General features: G+C 43.0%; 1 protein-coding gene across 6 annotated transcripts in view; it reads left to right on the top strand.

Annotated features, from left to right (window-relative positions):
• The window catches only part of ABAT (4-aminobutyrate aminotransferase), a 119,555-nt gene that overhangs the window by 42,620 nt on the left and 61,773 nt on the right, over nt 1–15,162 (top strand). For 3 of the 6 annotated variants that reach the window (XM_033914947.1, XM_033914948.1, XM_033914951.1), the window contains one exon: nt 9,772–9,882. In XM_033914947.1, the coding sequence (XP_033770838.1) occupies nt 9,813–9,882 (70 nt within the window). In that variant the 5' untranslated portion in view covers nt 9,772–9,812. Of the gene's footprint in view, nt 1–9,763; nt 9,883–15,162 lie in introns of all 6 variants that reach the window. The other 3 variants (XM_033914946.1, XM_033914950.1, XM_033914949.1) reach the window with 1 other exon arrangement.

Here is a 15,162-nt window from a genome sequence, read left to right as displayed (position 1 = left end):
TACGCATACGTCGCATTTGTTCAGATGAAGTTGACTTTAACAGACAAGCCACTGAGATGTATTACAAATTTATTGAACGTGAGTATCCCAAAAAAGATTATTAAAAGGGCTTAGAAGCGAGCCAAGAATTGCCATCGCTCGTGGCTTATGTGACCAGTTATTAAAGATAATGAATTGCATACAATTTGTGTATTACCTTTCACTAATAACAGCAATGCTATCAAGAAAATAATCTTAAAACATTGGCCCATAGTTCAATATTATTCCTCACTAAGGGATAAACCTAAATTTGCCTTTACGAGGGCTCGGAACTTGGGTGAAAAACTTAGATACAGGAGGGGTGCTCATTGTAGGCAGAGATTACCCGCTCATAAACCCTGCGGACATTGTAGTACCTGCGGTTATGTGTGGCGCCAATCTTTCATTACCATTCCAATGCCACAGAGGAAGAGATTTGATCTCATTACGGGTACCAACTGTGACTCCCAGGGGGTCGTGTACTGTGTGATCTGCCCCTGCGGATTATTGTATATCGGTCAAACCAGTAGAAAAATCAAAACGCGTAACGTTGAACACCTTAGCAATATCCGCAGGGGCAGAGTATCCGCCCCCCTGGTAGATCATTGGTTGAGGGAGGATCATTCTTTGTCGGATCTTAAATACACAGTGCTTGTACATATCAACCACTATGAAGGAGACATTTGCAAACTTTTATTATAAAAAGAACAACGATTTATTTATAATTGGAACACGTTATTCCCTAACGGTTTAAATTCAGAAATCAAGTGGTTGAATATATAAGTGGATATGTGGTGTCCTCGGGTGAAACGTCATTTCCGGTTTTAAGGTTAGTGAGTTTTAATTTGGTGGGAGTGTCAGTGTGTGTATATTTAAATCTGGGAGGTTAGGTCGCTTCAGCCAGTTCTGGTGCCGTTCCCCGGTTTAGTTCGCCTGTGCAGATATGTTTATTAGTCCTTTAGCGATATATGAAGAGTATAATTATGGATTAGAGAGATTCAGTTATGCAAGTAGTTATGTATTGGTTTAATTATCGAAATGTTTTTAATTGTAGTTTGTTTTAACCTAGACCCCCTCCTGACGAAGAACACGAAACCTGGGTCGGGGGGGCCAGGCATTGAAGTAATATGCACAAGGCACTTTAATAGCACTTTTTGCACATCTTATAATTGTTTACACAAATTGCACTAGTTGCACAAATATCCTAATGACGCTGCTATTGAACTTCATATTTGCCTGCCACTTATTTTTTGATGGCAGGAGTATGAAGAAGAAAATTTGGCTTTAACATCTAGCCGTATGAATTCTTTCAGCGTTATTGGAAACTGAATCAATGTAGTATGGTAAAGAGTGAGTTATTTGCTTTTAATATATAAGTTTGTAAGTCGAGAAAAAGCTGTGATTTAATAAAGATTAAGTTCAATTTTCTCTATTACATACTAATTCATTAAATCGTTATGCAGTATTTTCTCTGTTCACACACACTAAACTGTTGTGGGGTTTTTTTAAAGACCCTTCTGAAAGGGGGCATGGTATGAGCAGGGAATGAGTATGGCGGTATTAGCTAGCTAGCATGTTTTACTTATTATTACTAAACTAAACCTTAAGTTTAAATACCGCATCCTCTCCATAATTATAGAGCTCGGCACGGTTTACAAGAGCTTATTATAGGAAGGAATAACATAATGGGTTTGGAGGTAGAGAATAGGGGGGAGGAGAGCATTACATTTTTGTGAAAAGCCTAGTTTTCAGGTGCTTACGGAATAGTTGGAAGGAGCCCTGATTTCTTAGTGGGGCAGTAAGATTATTCCAAAGCCCTGTGATTCTGAATAAGAGAGATTTTCCCGCATAGAAGGGAAGGATAGTTTAAGTTTTTGGGTGGGCCTGGTGTTGTCAGGTTTCAGGGAGTTTCAAGATAATGGGATTAGGGGAGGGAGGATGCCGTGTAGGATCTTGAAAGCTAGGCAGGTGCATTTAAAATAAACCCTGGAAATTACTGGGAGCCAGTGGAGTTTGGACAGAAGAGGGGAAACATGAATCAAATTTCGTTTTGCAAAGATCAACTTGGCCGCAGTGTTCTGAATTAGTTGAAATCTTTGAAGACTTTTTTTTAGTTAGCCTCAGATGGAATTACAATAGTCTAGTCTGGAGAGGATGAAGGATTGAACAAGGACGGCAAAATGTTGTTGGCGGAAGCAGGATCTCACTTTCCTCAGCATGTGGAGGCTAGAAAAAGCATGATTTTACCAAGGAGGTGAGGTGGTCGTTGAAGGAAAGAGAAGAGTCGATAATGATGCCTAAAACTTTGCCTGAGAACTCAAGTTGCAGTGTGGCGCCAGAGGGCAGTGTGAAGAGGGTAGGCAGCTGTTCTAATTTTGGGCCGAGCCTAACTGGTTAATGCAGGGTTAACATGGGAGTGCTTTCCGCCTCCTAACTGGGAATCGGTAACTGCTCCCGTGATAACTTTCAATAGATAATGTACATTTCATGAGAACGTAGAGCACAGCCTGCAAAATAGTCAGAAAATCCTGAAAAGTGCCTTAGAAAATTTGCAGTTAGCATGCTTTTAATGCAAGATTTTACCATGTGCTAATTGATTTTTATCACACTTTAGTAATGGACCCTTCAGTCTATCAGCAGGTCCTTTTCTAAAATACCACCAGCAAAGGGTATACAACCTGAACATCTCAATTCCGATATTTACATTCTAGGTAAATTCCCTTTTCTTCTCCTGGTGATGGTGAGCAGAACTGTTGCTGTATTCTTGTTAGTGATGAACTTACAACAAGATATGTGATTTGTGTCTGTGTGTTTATTTAACTGGAAACAATCCAGTACGAGAGGATTTTTGTTTTATGGTTTTTTTGGGGGGGTGTTTGTTTTTTTTCATTTTCTGCTTAGTGATTTTGGTCCAGGTGACATGCTGGATGAAACCAGTTGGCTAAAACTTCAGCACATCATCTGTTCAGTAATAGCAAAGCAATATAAATCTCAAGTCCAGGCAATAGATCCAGTTTAGTAAGGTCTTTCTTTCATATTGTCCTGAACAGTAGCTTGTTTTTCTTCATTTTCAGTCATTAGAGAAGCCTTAGCTTTAATATAGGATGATTCAAAACACTAATCTTCACAAATTCTTCAGTTTTTCTTTCAGCTTTACAAAATGCAGAATTATCTGGGAATGCTTATTCTCTGCTCATGACTTTTCTCATCTGAAAAAGTATTACCATATATGCTTTAATTAAAACAGAGATTTTTGGATCAAAAAATGGCCCAAAAATTGGGGTCTTGGTTTATATTCGGGTCAACACTGACCCACCCCCTCCCAAACCTGTTGCAGGCCTCTGCTGGGCTGCCATGAGACCTGGTGAGCCAGCGGTAGCCGGAACAGGAAGGATACCCTCCCGTCTCCTGTCCCAGCCAATTCTAAGAATTTATACCTCCCTCCCGCCTCCCCTGCATACTGTTAATATCCCTGGTGGTCCAGTGGTGAACCGTGGCAAGAGTGGCCTTCCTTTCCTGCCTGCACAAAGCCACTAGTTGATTGGCTGCTGCGAGTTCTCGAGGGACCACGGCATCCACTAGGAATATAAAGGTACGCAGGGGAGGCGAGAGGGAGGTATAAATTCTTAGAATCGGCTGGTACAGGAGGCGAGAGTTATCCTTTTGTCCCAGCCACCGGAGGACTACCAGGTCTCACGGCAGGCCTGGCGAAAGCCTACAAGGCATCGTGAGGGAGGGGGGAACAGGGTACAGAACTTGGGAGGGAGGGGGGCTGAATGCATAGACTGGCAGAGAAGGGAGTAAGTGAGGGGGCTGGCAGAGCAGAGCATGGCAGGGGAAACAGGGTGCAGAACCTGACAGAGCAAGGCACTGCACTTGAATATTAACCTTTTCCTCTCCTTTTTTTTTTTGGTGGGGAGGGAAAGGTTGCCTCGGTTTATATTCAAAACAAAAATTCCATATGTATGGGTAATATGAGCAAACAAAATACTATAAAATGCTTATTCGAGTGTGCTATTATCATGTTAAGGACTTAAGGTCCCTTTTACTAAAGGGTGTTAACTTACAGAATCCTGTAAGTTATGCCCTAAAGCAGGGCGACTCAATTCTGGTCCTAGAGGTTCAAAGGCAGGCCAGGTTTTCAGGGTATCCACAATGAATATGCATGAGAGTTGCATGCAAAGCTCTCTCGTGCACCTACGTTGTGATCATCCTGAAAACCTGACCTGCCTGTGGACCTTGAGTACCAGAATTGAGTAGCCCTGTCCTAAAGTGTGGCATTCAGTTGAATGCATTTATATTAGCCATAGCCTTGGCTTGAGTGGGCATATTTTACACCAGTATTCCTTAAGAACACTCGTATGCCTAAGGGGCTCTTACTAAGGTACAGAAAATGCAGAGCTTGTGTGGGAAATGCAGAGAGCATGTCCAGCACCTGCCCTGCATTTCCTGCAGAAGGCAGAGCCTCACTGCACAGCACCATGTTACGTACGTTGATTGTGTTTTGAGAACACTGCAACCTTGTGTGGGTAATTTTCACTAGGGGCAAGATATTTCAGACTGACTGCCACTGGTTATAAATGTTACTTAATTAAATGAAGCCCATCTAGTCCTGCCAAGTTCCATTCTTGATGCAATGCTAGAGACCTAATTAGTCTTTAGCACACACTCTCCCCGCTTCATTTTGCTTTCCAAGACCACTGCCTTGCTGTTTCTACAGTTCTCTGCACTATATTTCTCTTCCTTTTTTTTTTTTTTTTTTAAATCTTTATTGGGAGCTTCTATACCTCTACTAAGGACTGGGGAATCAGTTCAGAGCGGTTTTCAAAGACATCTGCAATGGGCAGATACATGTTCCAGCAGCTGAGATGGAGCCTCTTCATGAATATAAAGCAGACTGCTGGATCGTATGAATATGAGGAAGCCTGTGGAAAATAGAACTGAAACTGCTAGAAGCTGCCTTCTGGCCTGGAAGTGGCTTAGATGTTCTGCTTCTACACATCCCTGCGTGTGACTGTTATTAGACATGCTCTGAATTCTGAGAGGGATCCCAGTATACTGGAAGATAATTTTGGATTACATATGCATAGCCAGATTTGACCCCTGCTTGATTTGTTCAGATGCATAATCTGGCCAATAACCAGTGTAATGCTGGCCAGTTTATAATCCAGCAATATTGCGGGCTAGACACTGATGCTTTAAGCTCTGGCTGACCCTGTGCATGTTTTTTGACCTTTTCTGGCTGACTGTGCATGTTTTTATGCTGACATTCTTGGTCAGAGGCCTACCATAGAGTATGCCTCACTTCTTGGAAATGAAATAACTTAGAAATTAACTTTAGTTTAAACTTTTGGCATATCAGAGAATACCTCACCTCACCTTATGGTTCGATATCATTAATAGTTCTGCATTGTTTTGCAATAAAGCAAGATCTGCTGACTAAAATAATTTCTTTCCCGTGCGAGATGTTGTACATATAGCAGAAAGCTTCTAATTTACTGGAAGAGTTGATTGCCAATAATGTTTTATAGTTAAACTAGATCAAAGTACCACTTTATGATTTTAATAGCTTACTTAGAATTTTATAATCCAGTCTTGGCTCTTCAGAGCAGTTTGGGTTAATGTGTATTTTTACAGATTATATGAAAAAACTGTTGTACATGTTATATTTATTACACTCGGGTTTGCCAGCATTTGGTCTAATTCAGTGATTTTGGTGTGTGTGTGTGTGTTTAAGTAGGATTTGATCTTTTGTAAACTAACTAGGTTGAATACTTTGTTGGATTTGCACTCTTGACTATCTGAGATCCTATTGAACTGCTTAGGTAAATGTAATATCAGGGCATGCTAGGGAGATTAAAATTCCTTGATGAAATTAAAGACTGCTTTATGAGCAGTTGGTTCAAGGACCAATAAAAGGTGAAGTAATTCTAGACCTAGTTCTTAGTGGAGTGCATGAATTGGTATGGGAGGTAATGGGCTGCTTGATAACAGATTTAATATAATCCCTGGAATAAGTTCACACAGGAAATCCAATCCAACCACATTTAACTTTAAAAAAAGAGAGACTGATTTTATCTACTTTTCCATGTCTTGTCTTCCCTTCCGATCTATCCATGTGTACCATCTCCTTCCTCTTTCTTCTCCTCTATTCCCATCTATCCATAAGAAGGCATTTCTTCTTCTCTTCTCTGCTGCATCCATTGCTGTGCACCATTTCCTCCCTCTGTCTCCCCTTCATCCCTGTGCACCATCTCATTCCTTTCCCAAGGTCAGACAACTCTGTCACCCCCCCCCCCCCCCATATGGTCTGGCATCTTTCTCCTCTTCTTCCCATAGCCTAGAATTTTTCTCCTCTCCCATGGTCTGGCATCTCTCTCTCCTACCCTCCTGCTTCCTGAGGTCTAACATTTTTATCCTCTCCTATCCTTTCTGCAGTCTGGCATATCTCTCCCCCCCCCCCTCCTTCCCTTCCGTTCCATGGTCTGGTATCTTTCTCTCTTCCTTCCCATTCCAGTGGTCTGACATCTCTCTCTTCCTTCCTTCCATCACCCTTCTCCGGAATCTGACATATCTCCCTTCTTTGAATCATCTCTTCTCCCTTCCAGTGTAACATTTCTCCATCTCTCCTCTCCATCACTGTCATGTCCAAAAATTCTCCCTCTTCCCCCATGTATACCATCTCTGTCCCCTTCCACTTCACACACCTATGCCCAAGAATTTTCTTTTTCTCTTCCCTCACCCACCGGCAGCATCTGTCCTTCTTGCTTTCCCAACCCCCCTTCCCCAGCAGCCCATGCAGCATATTCTTCCCTCATTCCCAACCTCAGCCCTCTGGTCTCAACTCGATCCTACAGTATGACAGTCCCCAGTTACCGATTCTCCTACTTACCACCTCCCCGTTGCTGAAATTTTAAATCTTTGGGCATCTGACGTTGGCATGCCCTGGAAGTGTTCTTTCTGCAGCACTTCATCTTCCCGCTTAGGCAGGACGCTGCAGAAAGAACACTTCTGGGGCAGGTTGATGACGGGTAGCTAACTTTGTCAGCTGCCCGAAGATTTTAAATTTCTGCGGTGGTAGGTGGGGGAGTCAAGACTCAAGGAGGTTCCTGGAGAATTAAGTGTCAGGCGCACAGTCATCACAGGCCACATAAAAGGGCCAGGTGGGACCGCGGTCCTTGTGTTTGACTTATATGGATTAAAAACTAGCTGAAAGACAGAAAACAGAATAGGCCTTAAAGTGACAGTATTCTCATATTGATTTGTGAAAGTAACATTAAAAGGCAATTCAATATAAGACACTTTCATTTAGGTTCCTCTGATGCATGTAATTGCAGAATAGGCACCACTTTTGTGCGATCTTGCCCAACTATTCTGTAAGCTCGTGCTTAAATAGCAATTTGAAAAGGGAGAGTATAAGGGCAAGATGGGGGAGTGCCACCCATCAAACATAGGAGTCTGAACGGGGAGAGCCATGGTCGTCCCCCTTCCAAAAAAAATTGCCTATAGGAACAGGGATACCCCCTGAGGTTGCAGGGATGGAATCACCTCTTGCAGGTACCTGGCTCAGATGTCCAAGTAGACCACCTCCTTCCTTCCTTCCTTCCTTCCAACTGCTCTTGTTTCTTTACAAAGCTGCCGGCAGTGGTTCCTACTAGTGCTGCCCGATTCAGGAAAAACAGATTCGATTCGATTCAGCCTACTGAATTGGTTTTTCGATTCGATTTTCCTGCCCTATTGGATGTGGTTTTTTTTAATTATTTTTTATTTTTTTTAAACATCCTGGTGGGTTTATTTATAGCCTCTTCACCCCCTTTGCCTTCTCCTAAGCACACTGGCGCTGTGGTGTAAACAAAAGACTTTTCCTAGCTCACGTTTGCGGTATAACACCAGCTCTGGCAGGATACACATTTCAAATCTGACATATTGTAATCACAAAATGGAAAATAAAATTAGTTTTTCTACCTTTTATGTCTGGTCATTATTCAAATCTTGGTGGTCCCAGGCTCTGGTTGTCTTCTGATAACTTGCTTGCCAGGGTCTCCTTCTTTCTTCTTTCTCCGTTCTAACCATCCATCTGCTATCTCTGTCCTCCCCTTCCATTTCCCTTCTCTCCCCCAGAAGTCTGGCATCTTTATTTTTTTTTCATCTCCATCCACAAATCCACCTTTTCTTAACTACCCTTTCATCCAGCATCTCTCCTTCCCTACCACCCCAGGGTCCACCATCTCTTCCTTTCTTTTCCCAACTACCATCCTATCCAGTATCTCTATCCCCCCTCCACACCATCCTTTGTGTCCAACTTCTCTCCCTATCTGTTCCTTCCCTCCCTAAATCCCATTGTCCATCATCTCTCTTCCTCTCCTCTATTTTCAGACCCATTATTTCTTCCTCCCCCCCAAAGTCCGGCATATGCACATCTCTTTGAATCCCTCCCTCCTTGTACTTCTACACTAGGGCCCCTCTCCCCTGGTCTGTGTCCCCCTCCCCCCCCCCCGGAAGGCCTGCGTGTTCCCCCTGGCCTCCCAGAATGAATTTTCCTAATTTCAGCAGCCTGCAATAAGATTGCTGGCACTAGCAATCTTTGCAAGCTGCTGTACGGCTTCAGAGCTCTCTTCTGTCTGCCGCAGTCCCGCCCCTTCTCTGACATCAGAGAAGGGGCGGACTGCGGCAGAGAGAAGAGAGCTCCGAAGCCCTACAGCAGCTTGCAAAGATCACTTGCGCCAGTGATCTTATTGCAGGCTGCTGACATTAGGAAAATAAGTTCCAGGAGGCCAGTGGGGAAGACGGACAGCACAGCAGCGGGAGGCCAGCGGATAAGCCACTTCCCGACTAACCCTCCCCACTCGCCCTCTAAAGCAGGAATGGCAGGCCAGCAAAAGGCAGTGCTGCCGCTCTCGCTTTAGAGGGCGAGTGGGGAGGGTCAGTCAAAGAATCGGGAGGCCGATATGTTTGTTTTTTTTTGTCAGGGTAAATAAATTCGAATCGATTCACCCGAAATGAATCGTGAATCGGGCAGCACTAGTTCCTACACTCTGCCTGCGGCTGACCTGGAAGCCTTCCCTCCGACATAGGAAAGAACTTCACTTTGTGTAGAAACCACTGCCCGCGGCTTTGAAGAAACAAGAGTGGCTGGAAGGGAGGAGGAGGAGGAGGAGGCGGCCTACTTAGACATCTTAGAGCCAACCAGAGTGCAGGTACTTACTTGTGAGAGGAGGGCCCGAACTTGGGACAAAGAAGGGAGGGGCACATTGGGACATGGAAGGAAGGAAGGGAGTGTGAACTTGGGACGATGGAAAGAAGAAGGGAGTGGGCATGAATTTGGGACACAGATTGGAGGGAGAGAGGGAGCACATAGGGACACAAAGGAGGGAAAGATGCTGAGATGAGAGAGGGAATAGAAAGAGAGAACTGTTGGACATGGGTGTGTGAGAGAGGGAAAGAGTGCACATGGGGAAATGAAGAAAGGAGAATTGTTGGCAAGGGAGGGAGAGAATTGTTTCACATGGTGGAAGAGGTCTCTGCCTTGCCTGCCTCTTATTTGAAAGGAAAAAAACAACAACTTTGTTTATATTAGCATTATTGGTTTCCTTTGAATACTTTTGCACCCTTATTTTTGTGGTAAAATGATTAGAAAACGTTTTATCAACTTAAATGACCATTTTTACAAAGAAGACATGCAGGGAGGCATGAGTATAAATAGTATTTACCACCTCCCTTATTTATTTATTTTTTCTTTTTCTAAATTATCAGCTACAATTAAGGAACATCTCTGAATTCCTTTTGAAAGAAAAATGTCATCCATGTTGCTCACTCGACAACTGATATATGGTCTACAGCAGAGCTCAAAGATAGCAGTGCCTGGTAAGTATTTTGTGACCTCTGTTAAAACAATTTGTAACTTATGGCCCTTTTTACAAAGCCATGGCAGCATAGCTACTGTGGCTTTGTAAAAGGGGCCCTTGGGCAGCTATCTGGAGGAAGGAATAACATAAAGGTTAGAGCAAGAGCCTCAGCACCCTGAGGTTGTGAATTCAAATCCCACGCTGTTCCTTGTGACCCTGAGCAAGTCACTCCATTGCCCCTGGTATTAGATTGTGAGCCCACCGGGACAAAGAGGGAAAATATTTGAGTAACTGATTGTAAACCACTTAGATAACTTTTATAGTCGGTATATAAGTACCATGCCATTAAAAAATTTTAAAAAAATCAATCAAGGCTCAGCTTTCTGTGTGTGAATCTTATTCTTGCTATATAATTTTTTTTAAAAAATTACAATACTCCCCTGCGAACTCGCTGTTCAGTGTTCGCAGCCCCAATCGTTCACGGTTTTTTTTCCCTTCTCAAAAATATACTGTTTTTCATATTACTCCGTGCGCTTCTCTCTCGTGCTGCGAATACCCAGCACTCCCTGTAGCCGCTTTCTCCAGCACCCAAGGTTGTTCTGTTGCACCTTTCCCTGCCAGGGGTTCTGCAGTAAAGAGGAGGAGAGGGGTGAGCCCAAAACAGAGCACATCAATGAAGTCGGGCAACCTGCACGGCGTGAAGATACAGAGAAAGCCGGCCCTGCAGCCCTCTCCCACCTCCCCTAAACCGCATCCAATTGTTGCTGTTTTTTGAAATTCGCGGGTGCTTCTGGAACGGAACCCCTGTGAATTTCGGGGGAGTAATGTATTTTTCATTAGCAAGAATAAGAATATAAGACATGACCCTGACTGGCCATTGTTGGCTCAATGGACCACTAGTCTAATCCAATTTGGTATAAGTGCTAAATTTTTCAAAATGATTGGGGTGCTAAACTCATCAGAGAACCCCTTTTTGGACACAATAGAGTAATTTGCTCAATATTGGGGATGGTCAACACCCACTGCACCTAAGGATTATTCTCTAAATTGCGCCAAAAGGTAGGCTCTGTTTATAGACTAGTGTTTACGCCTGAAAGCTGTGCCTAACTTTAGGTGCGGCTTTTTGCACCGACGGAAATGTGGTTTAAAAATCCTCATGCCTAAAGTTAGATGTAGATCGCCTTTATTCTATAATTATGTGTGTAAATGTGAGGAATGCCCTGACCCTCCCATTTCCATGCCCCCTTTATGGTATTATGTGTAAAATTTGGGTGCAGAACCCACACCTAAATTTAAACACTTTAAATTAATCCAATTAACAGTAATTGCTTACACAGGCTAATTAGGACTGATAATTGGCTTAATTGTGCATATAAATTGGGGCTGCACCCAAATTTTGTATATACAGCTCAAAGGGCTAAATTCACTAACCTTCCGATCCGTGTACAATTGGAGACAGGCCAACTGATTCACCAACCATCTTCATACAAATGGGGGCGATCGGAGGCACGTCCACATCCGATGACACGGATTGCTGGGTAGCGATTCCGACACATGCGCAGACCATCTACTTTGCCTGTAGATAGTCTGCGCATGCGTTTGCTGTCCAGTTTATTTTTTTGTTGTTGTTTTCTTCTTTTTTTACTTACCCCGATGTGTCCCTTTCTGCCTTCCTTCCCCTTCTTGCCTCCAGTGCTGTTCTACTGTTTTGCTTTATTTTTATTTATTTTTTTTCTTCGTAAGCTGGTGGTTTTAACCCACTTAAAACCTGCAGTTTAAAACCACAGGCTTGCACTGTGGGGAAGAGCAGGAGAGTTGGGGCAGAGAGCAGGGCGGCAGAAGACAGGGCGGTCGGAAAGACCTGAGCGACTGGTCCTCAGCAGTCGCTTATTTTTGGATCGGTCAGCCCAGTTGGTGTCTTTTTTTTTTTTTTTTTAAGTGAATCGCTGCCTGCCTACATTTGCATGCCGTTCCCCTCATTTGTATGCACAGATCGGAATTGGATCAGCACTGAGGTTAGTGAATCGGGTCAAAGGAAAATCGGGTCGCAAACCAATCGGTACACGATCGGTTTGCTTAGTGAATCTAGCCCAAAGTGCCTTACATAGAATTCTGGGGATATGTGACATGTGCGCTAGTTACAGAACGTTATTTGAGTGTATGTGTACCATGTACATGTAACTTGTTACATTCATCTATATAACTGCTAGTAGTTTTGAATTTTTTAATGTAATTTTACAAGAATTACAAATATTAACAAATATGAAAATTAGTGAATATAAGAATATTAAAGAGTTTGGAACAATGGCACAAGAGTGCCTATTTGAAATAACAACAAAAGTTATCAATGGTCACCATTCAGTCTTACTTGGTGGGGCCGTATAGAAGCAATCAAAATGATTATTCTAGTGCAGGATGTGTCTAGTGGTCCTGAACCGTAGGGTCTTGTATTTGAACCTGCACGTTGCTTGCAGAAAACTGTTAATCATGTTTTCAATGCCACCTCCTTCCCAGGGAGCTGCTTCTGACCCCCTCAGTTTTTTTTTCTGCAAGCAAGTTGCTCAGAAGTGTTTCTGATCTGTTCTGCAGTTTTATTTTGGTGTATTTTTTCTTAGTATTTGTTTGGAGGCCTGATGCCCAGAGGTTTCCACTTGTTGGGATCTCTGCCTTGCCGTTGCCCCAAGGCCTAACCAGACAGCAGTCCCTGGATGGTTCAGGGTCCGGGAAGGGGTAATTTTTTGAGGTGCTCAAAAGATTCCGTTTTTCTGCAGCAAGCCAAGGGACGCAGTGGTCCTTTCAGGGATCACATCGGAGGCCCAGTGGAGGCAGGAGACAGCAGGCCTCTTGCTTCTCCCCAGTCTAAGAAATCAAAATGACATCAGGATAGGGGCTGAGCTCCCCCAGATAGGGGGCAGGCTGTTCACCTTCTGGTCTGGGTTAAGAACATAAGAATTGCCACTGCTGAGTCAGACCAGTGGTCCATCATGCCCAGCAGTCTGCTCACGCGGCGGCCCTCTGGTCTAAGACCAGCACCCTAACTGAGACTAGCCCTACCAGCGCACGTTCTTGTTCAACAGATTGGTGTAGACCTTTGGATCTTGGAAGTTGTTTGAGCGGGTACAAACTTGAGTTCGGTGCCCCTGTTCCAGACCACTTTACAGATTCTCCGGCCAGCTGACTGGAGAGAGCCCTCAGAGTCAGGGCAACGGTGCACAATTTACTGAAGTCATCTTTTTACAAATATTTGTGGCAAACAAAGCACACAGCAATGGTATCAAAACCCATTAATTCCCAATGGGCTTTGGTGCAATTGCTATGGACCACCGTGGTAATCTGGCTAAAGAAAAGAGGGCCTTAGTGAGAAACTTTCAAGTTTTGCCAGAATTGTTGTCCAGAAACATGTGTTACCACAAATTATAAGAAAGGGCTCCTTTTACAAAGCCACAGTAGCGGCTGCCTCCGTGATAAACACTTTGATGCCCATAGGGATTTAATGAGTGTTGGGAGTGTTTGCCACCGCGCAGCACCAGTTACTGTGGTTTTGTAACAGGGGGGAGGGGAGGTAAATTCTATATATTTTCATGAGGTAGTTGTCAGCAATAAGCAGTATAATTCTCATAGTACAGTATAATACACATCATCGCACTCTCCTTTTTCTATTTTATTCCAAGTAGTAGATTTGTTGAGTCAAATCAAAATGTTCTCTAAGATAGATGAATGCACAAGAGGGATATGTAATGAAGAACTTTATTCAGCAAATGCAGTGCTGATTGGCATTTTCTTACTACTTCTCTGGGCTATTGGCCAAGACTTTTCAAAAAAATGCCATGTAGATAACTTATCTTTTATGGCCTAATTTACTAAGTTGTTCCCCCACCCCTCCATTAGCAGAGAACAGGAGATAAAATGCCTTAGTTAAATCAGGCCCACATTAATGAACAGAAGATGTTGACTGTGTTCTCTCACCATCCTTGCCGAAAAGACATCATCTTAAATGTGCCTGCTGTATTGTCAGCTTGATTCCTTTCTGTTGCCAAACACGGACAGTGTAATTGAACAAATAAAAGCTGCTTATGGCTCAAGTCCCACATTTAAAAAAAATTGTTCCTAGTGGTAATCTTTTCTCGAGAAACTAAGTTTAAATTGCTAATAGAAATGCTTTTAGGATATTTACACTCCAGTATCCTTGGCTGATGATCTTGTATGCTATTTTAATTACATCAACTGGTTTGCCATCAGATCTGCCTCTGCCTCATAAAAGAAGAAAATCTCCACCTGAGGAACTCTTTCTTTTACATTGATTTTATTAAGGAAATGGCAGAAACTCTGGAATTTGGTGTTTGGGTTGGGAGCAGAGTGTGGGAGTCGTAGGGGTGCTGGATTGGGAGAAGAGCGTGGGAGTTGTAGGGAAAGGACAAAAACCATTGGTGCAAAGAGTGGCATTGAAATGTATTCGCTGGGAATGGACGCAAGTCTCCCTACCCTCCTTTTGGGAATGGAGAAATAGCTTTCATACCCTCTTTAATGGAGCTTCAAGGAGTGAGAGGCCTGCAAAACATCAAAGCAAGTTTCTAAGTCTATGAGAAGAATATATTCAGCCATTGTCACCAAGGGTTAGAAGCCATATATTGAATGTTCTATCAGGATTGCTGAGGAAATGAGTGGGTTCTTGAAGGGAGGGAACGGTACAGTAGATGCTGTGAGAGGGAGAGGTTTCTCTCTTTTTTCAGTATCCTAGTAGTACTCTGATAGGGTCATAAGAGTACAGGCCCTCCAAGACTTGATTGAGGTATTTGTAACTTGGCGGGGATGGCAGGTCAAAGGTGGAAGATAGTGTTTGGGGAAGGGGGGGATATAAAGAGGGAGGGATGGTTATAATTTAAACATGGTCTTATTGGAAGGATGGGTGGGGATGAGAAGCTAAGGAAAGGAATGGAAAATATATAAAATATTGAACCACTTATATACTTGTTTGATTTAATTGTAATGGGATCTGTTTATACCTTCTTAGTGCTATGCTTTATGTATATATATGAGAGCTGCTTGGGATTTAAAATTGGCTTTATTTAGTTCAGATCAACAATCTTAATTAAGGTCAGATTAAAGAAATATGTAGAAACTTACAATCTCTGTGTCAGTAAGATGCTGTGTTTAATGTTTTCACACAGTCATTATTATACATTTACTATACATTTACTACCCCTTGTTTAATGAATAGACTTGAGTCTGATTTAAAACAGAATTTTGCTCTAGCAGCATTTCTGATGTTGGCTCAGTTTGAATAGCAACTTCTCACCTC

Source organism: Geotrypetes seraphini, chromosome 11 (genome assembly GCF_902459505.1).
Source record: "Geotrypetes seraphini chromosome 11, aGeoSer1.1, whole genome shotgun sequence".
NCBI classification, from domain to species: domain Eukaryota; kingdom Metazoa; phylum Chordata; class Amphibia; order Gymnophiona; family Dermophiidae; genus Geotrypetes; species Geotrypetes seraphini.
The sequence above is the reverse complement of the archived record's forward strand: the minus strand, read 5'-3'. Positions and strand labels throughout refer to the sequence as shown.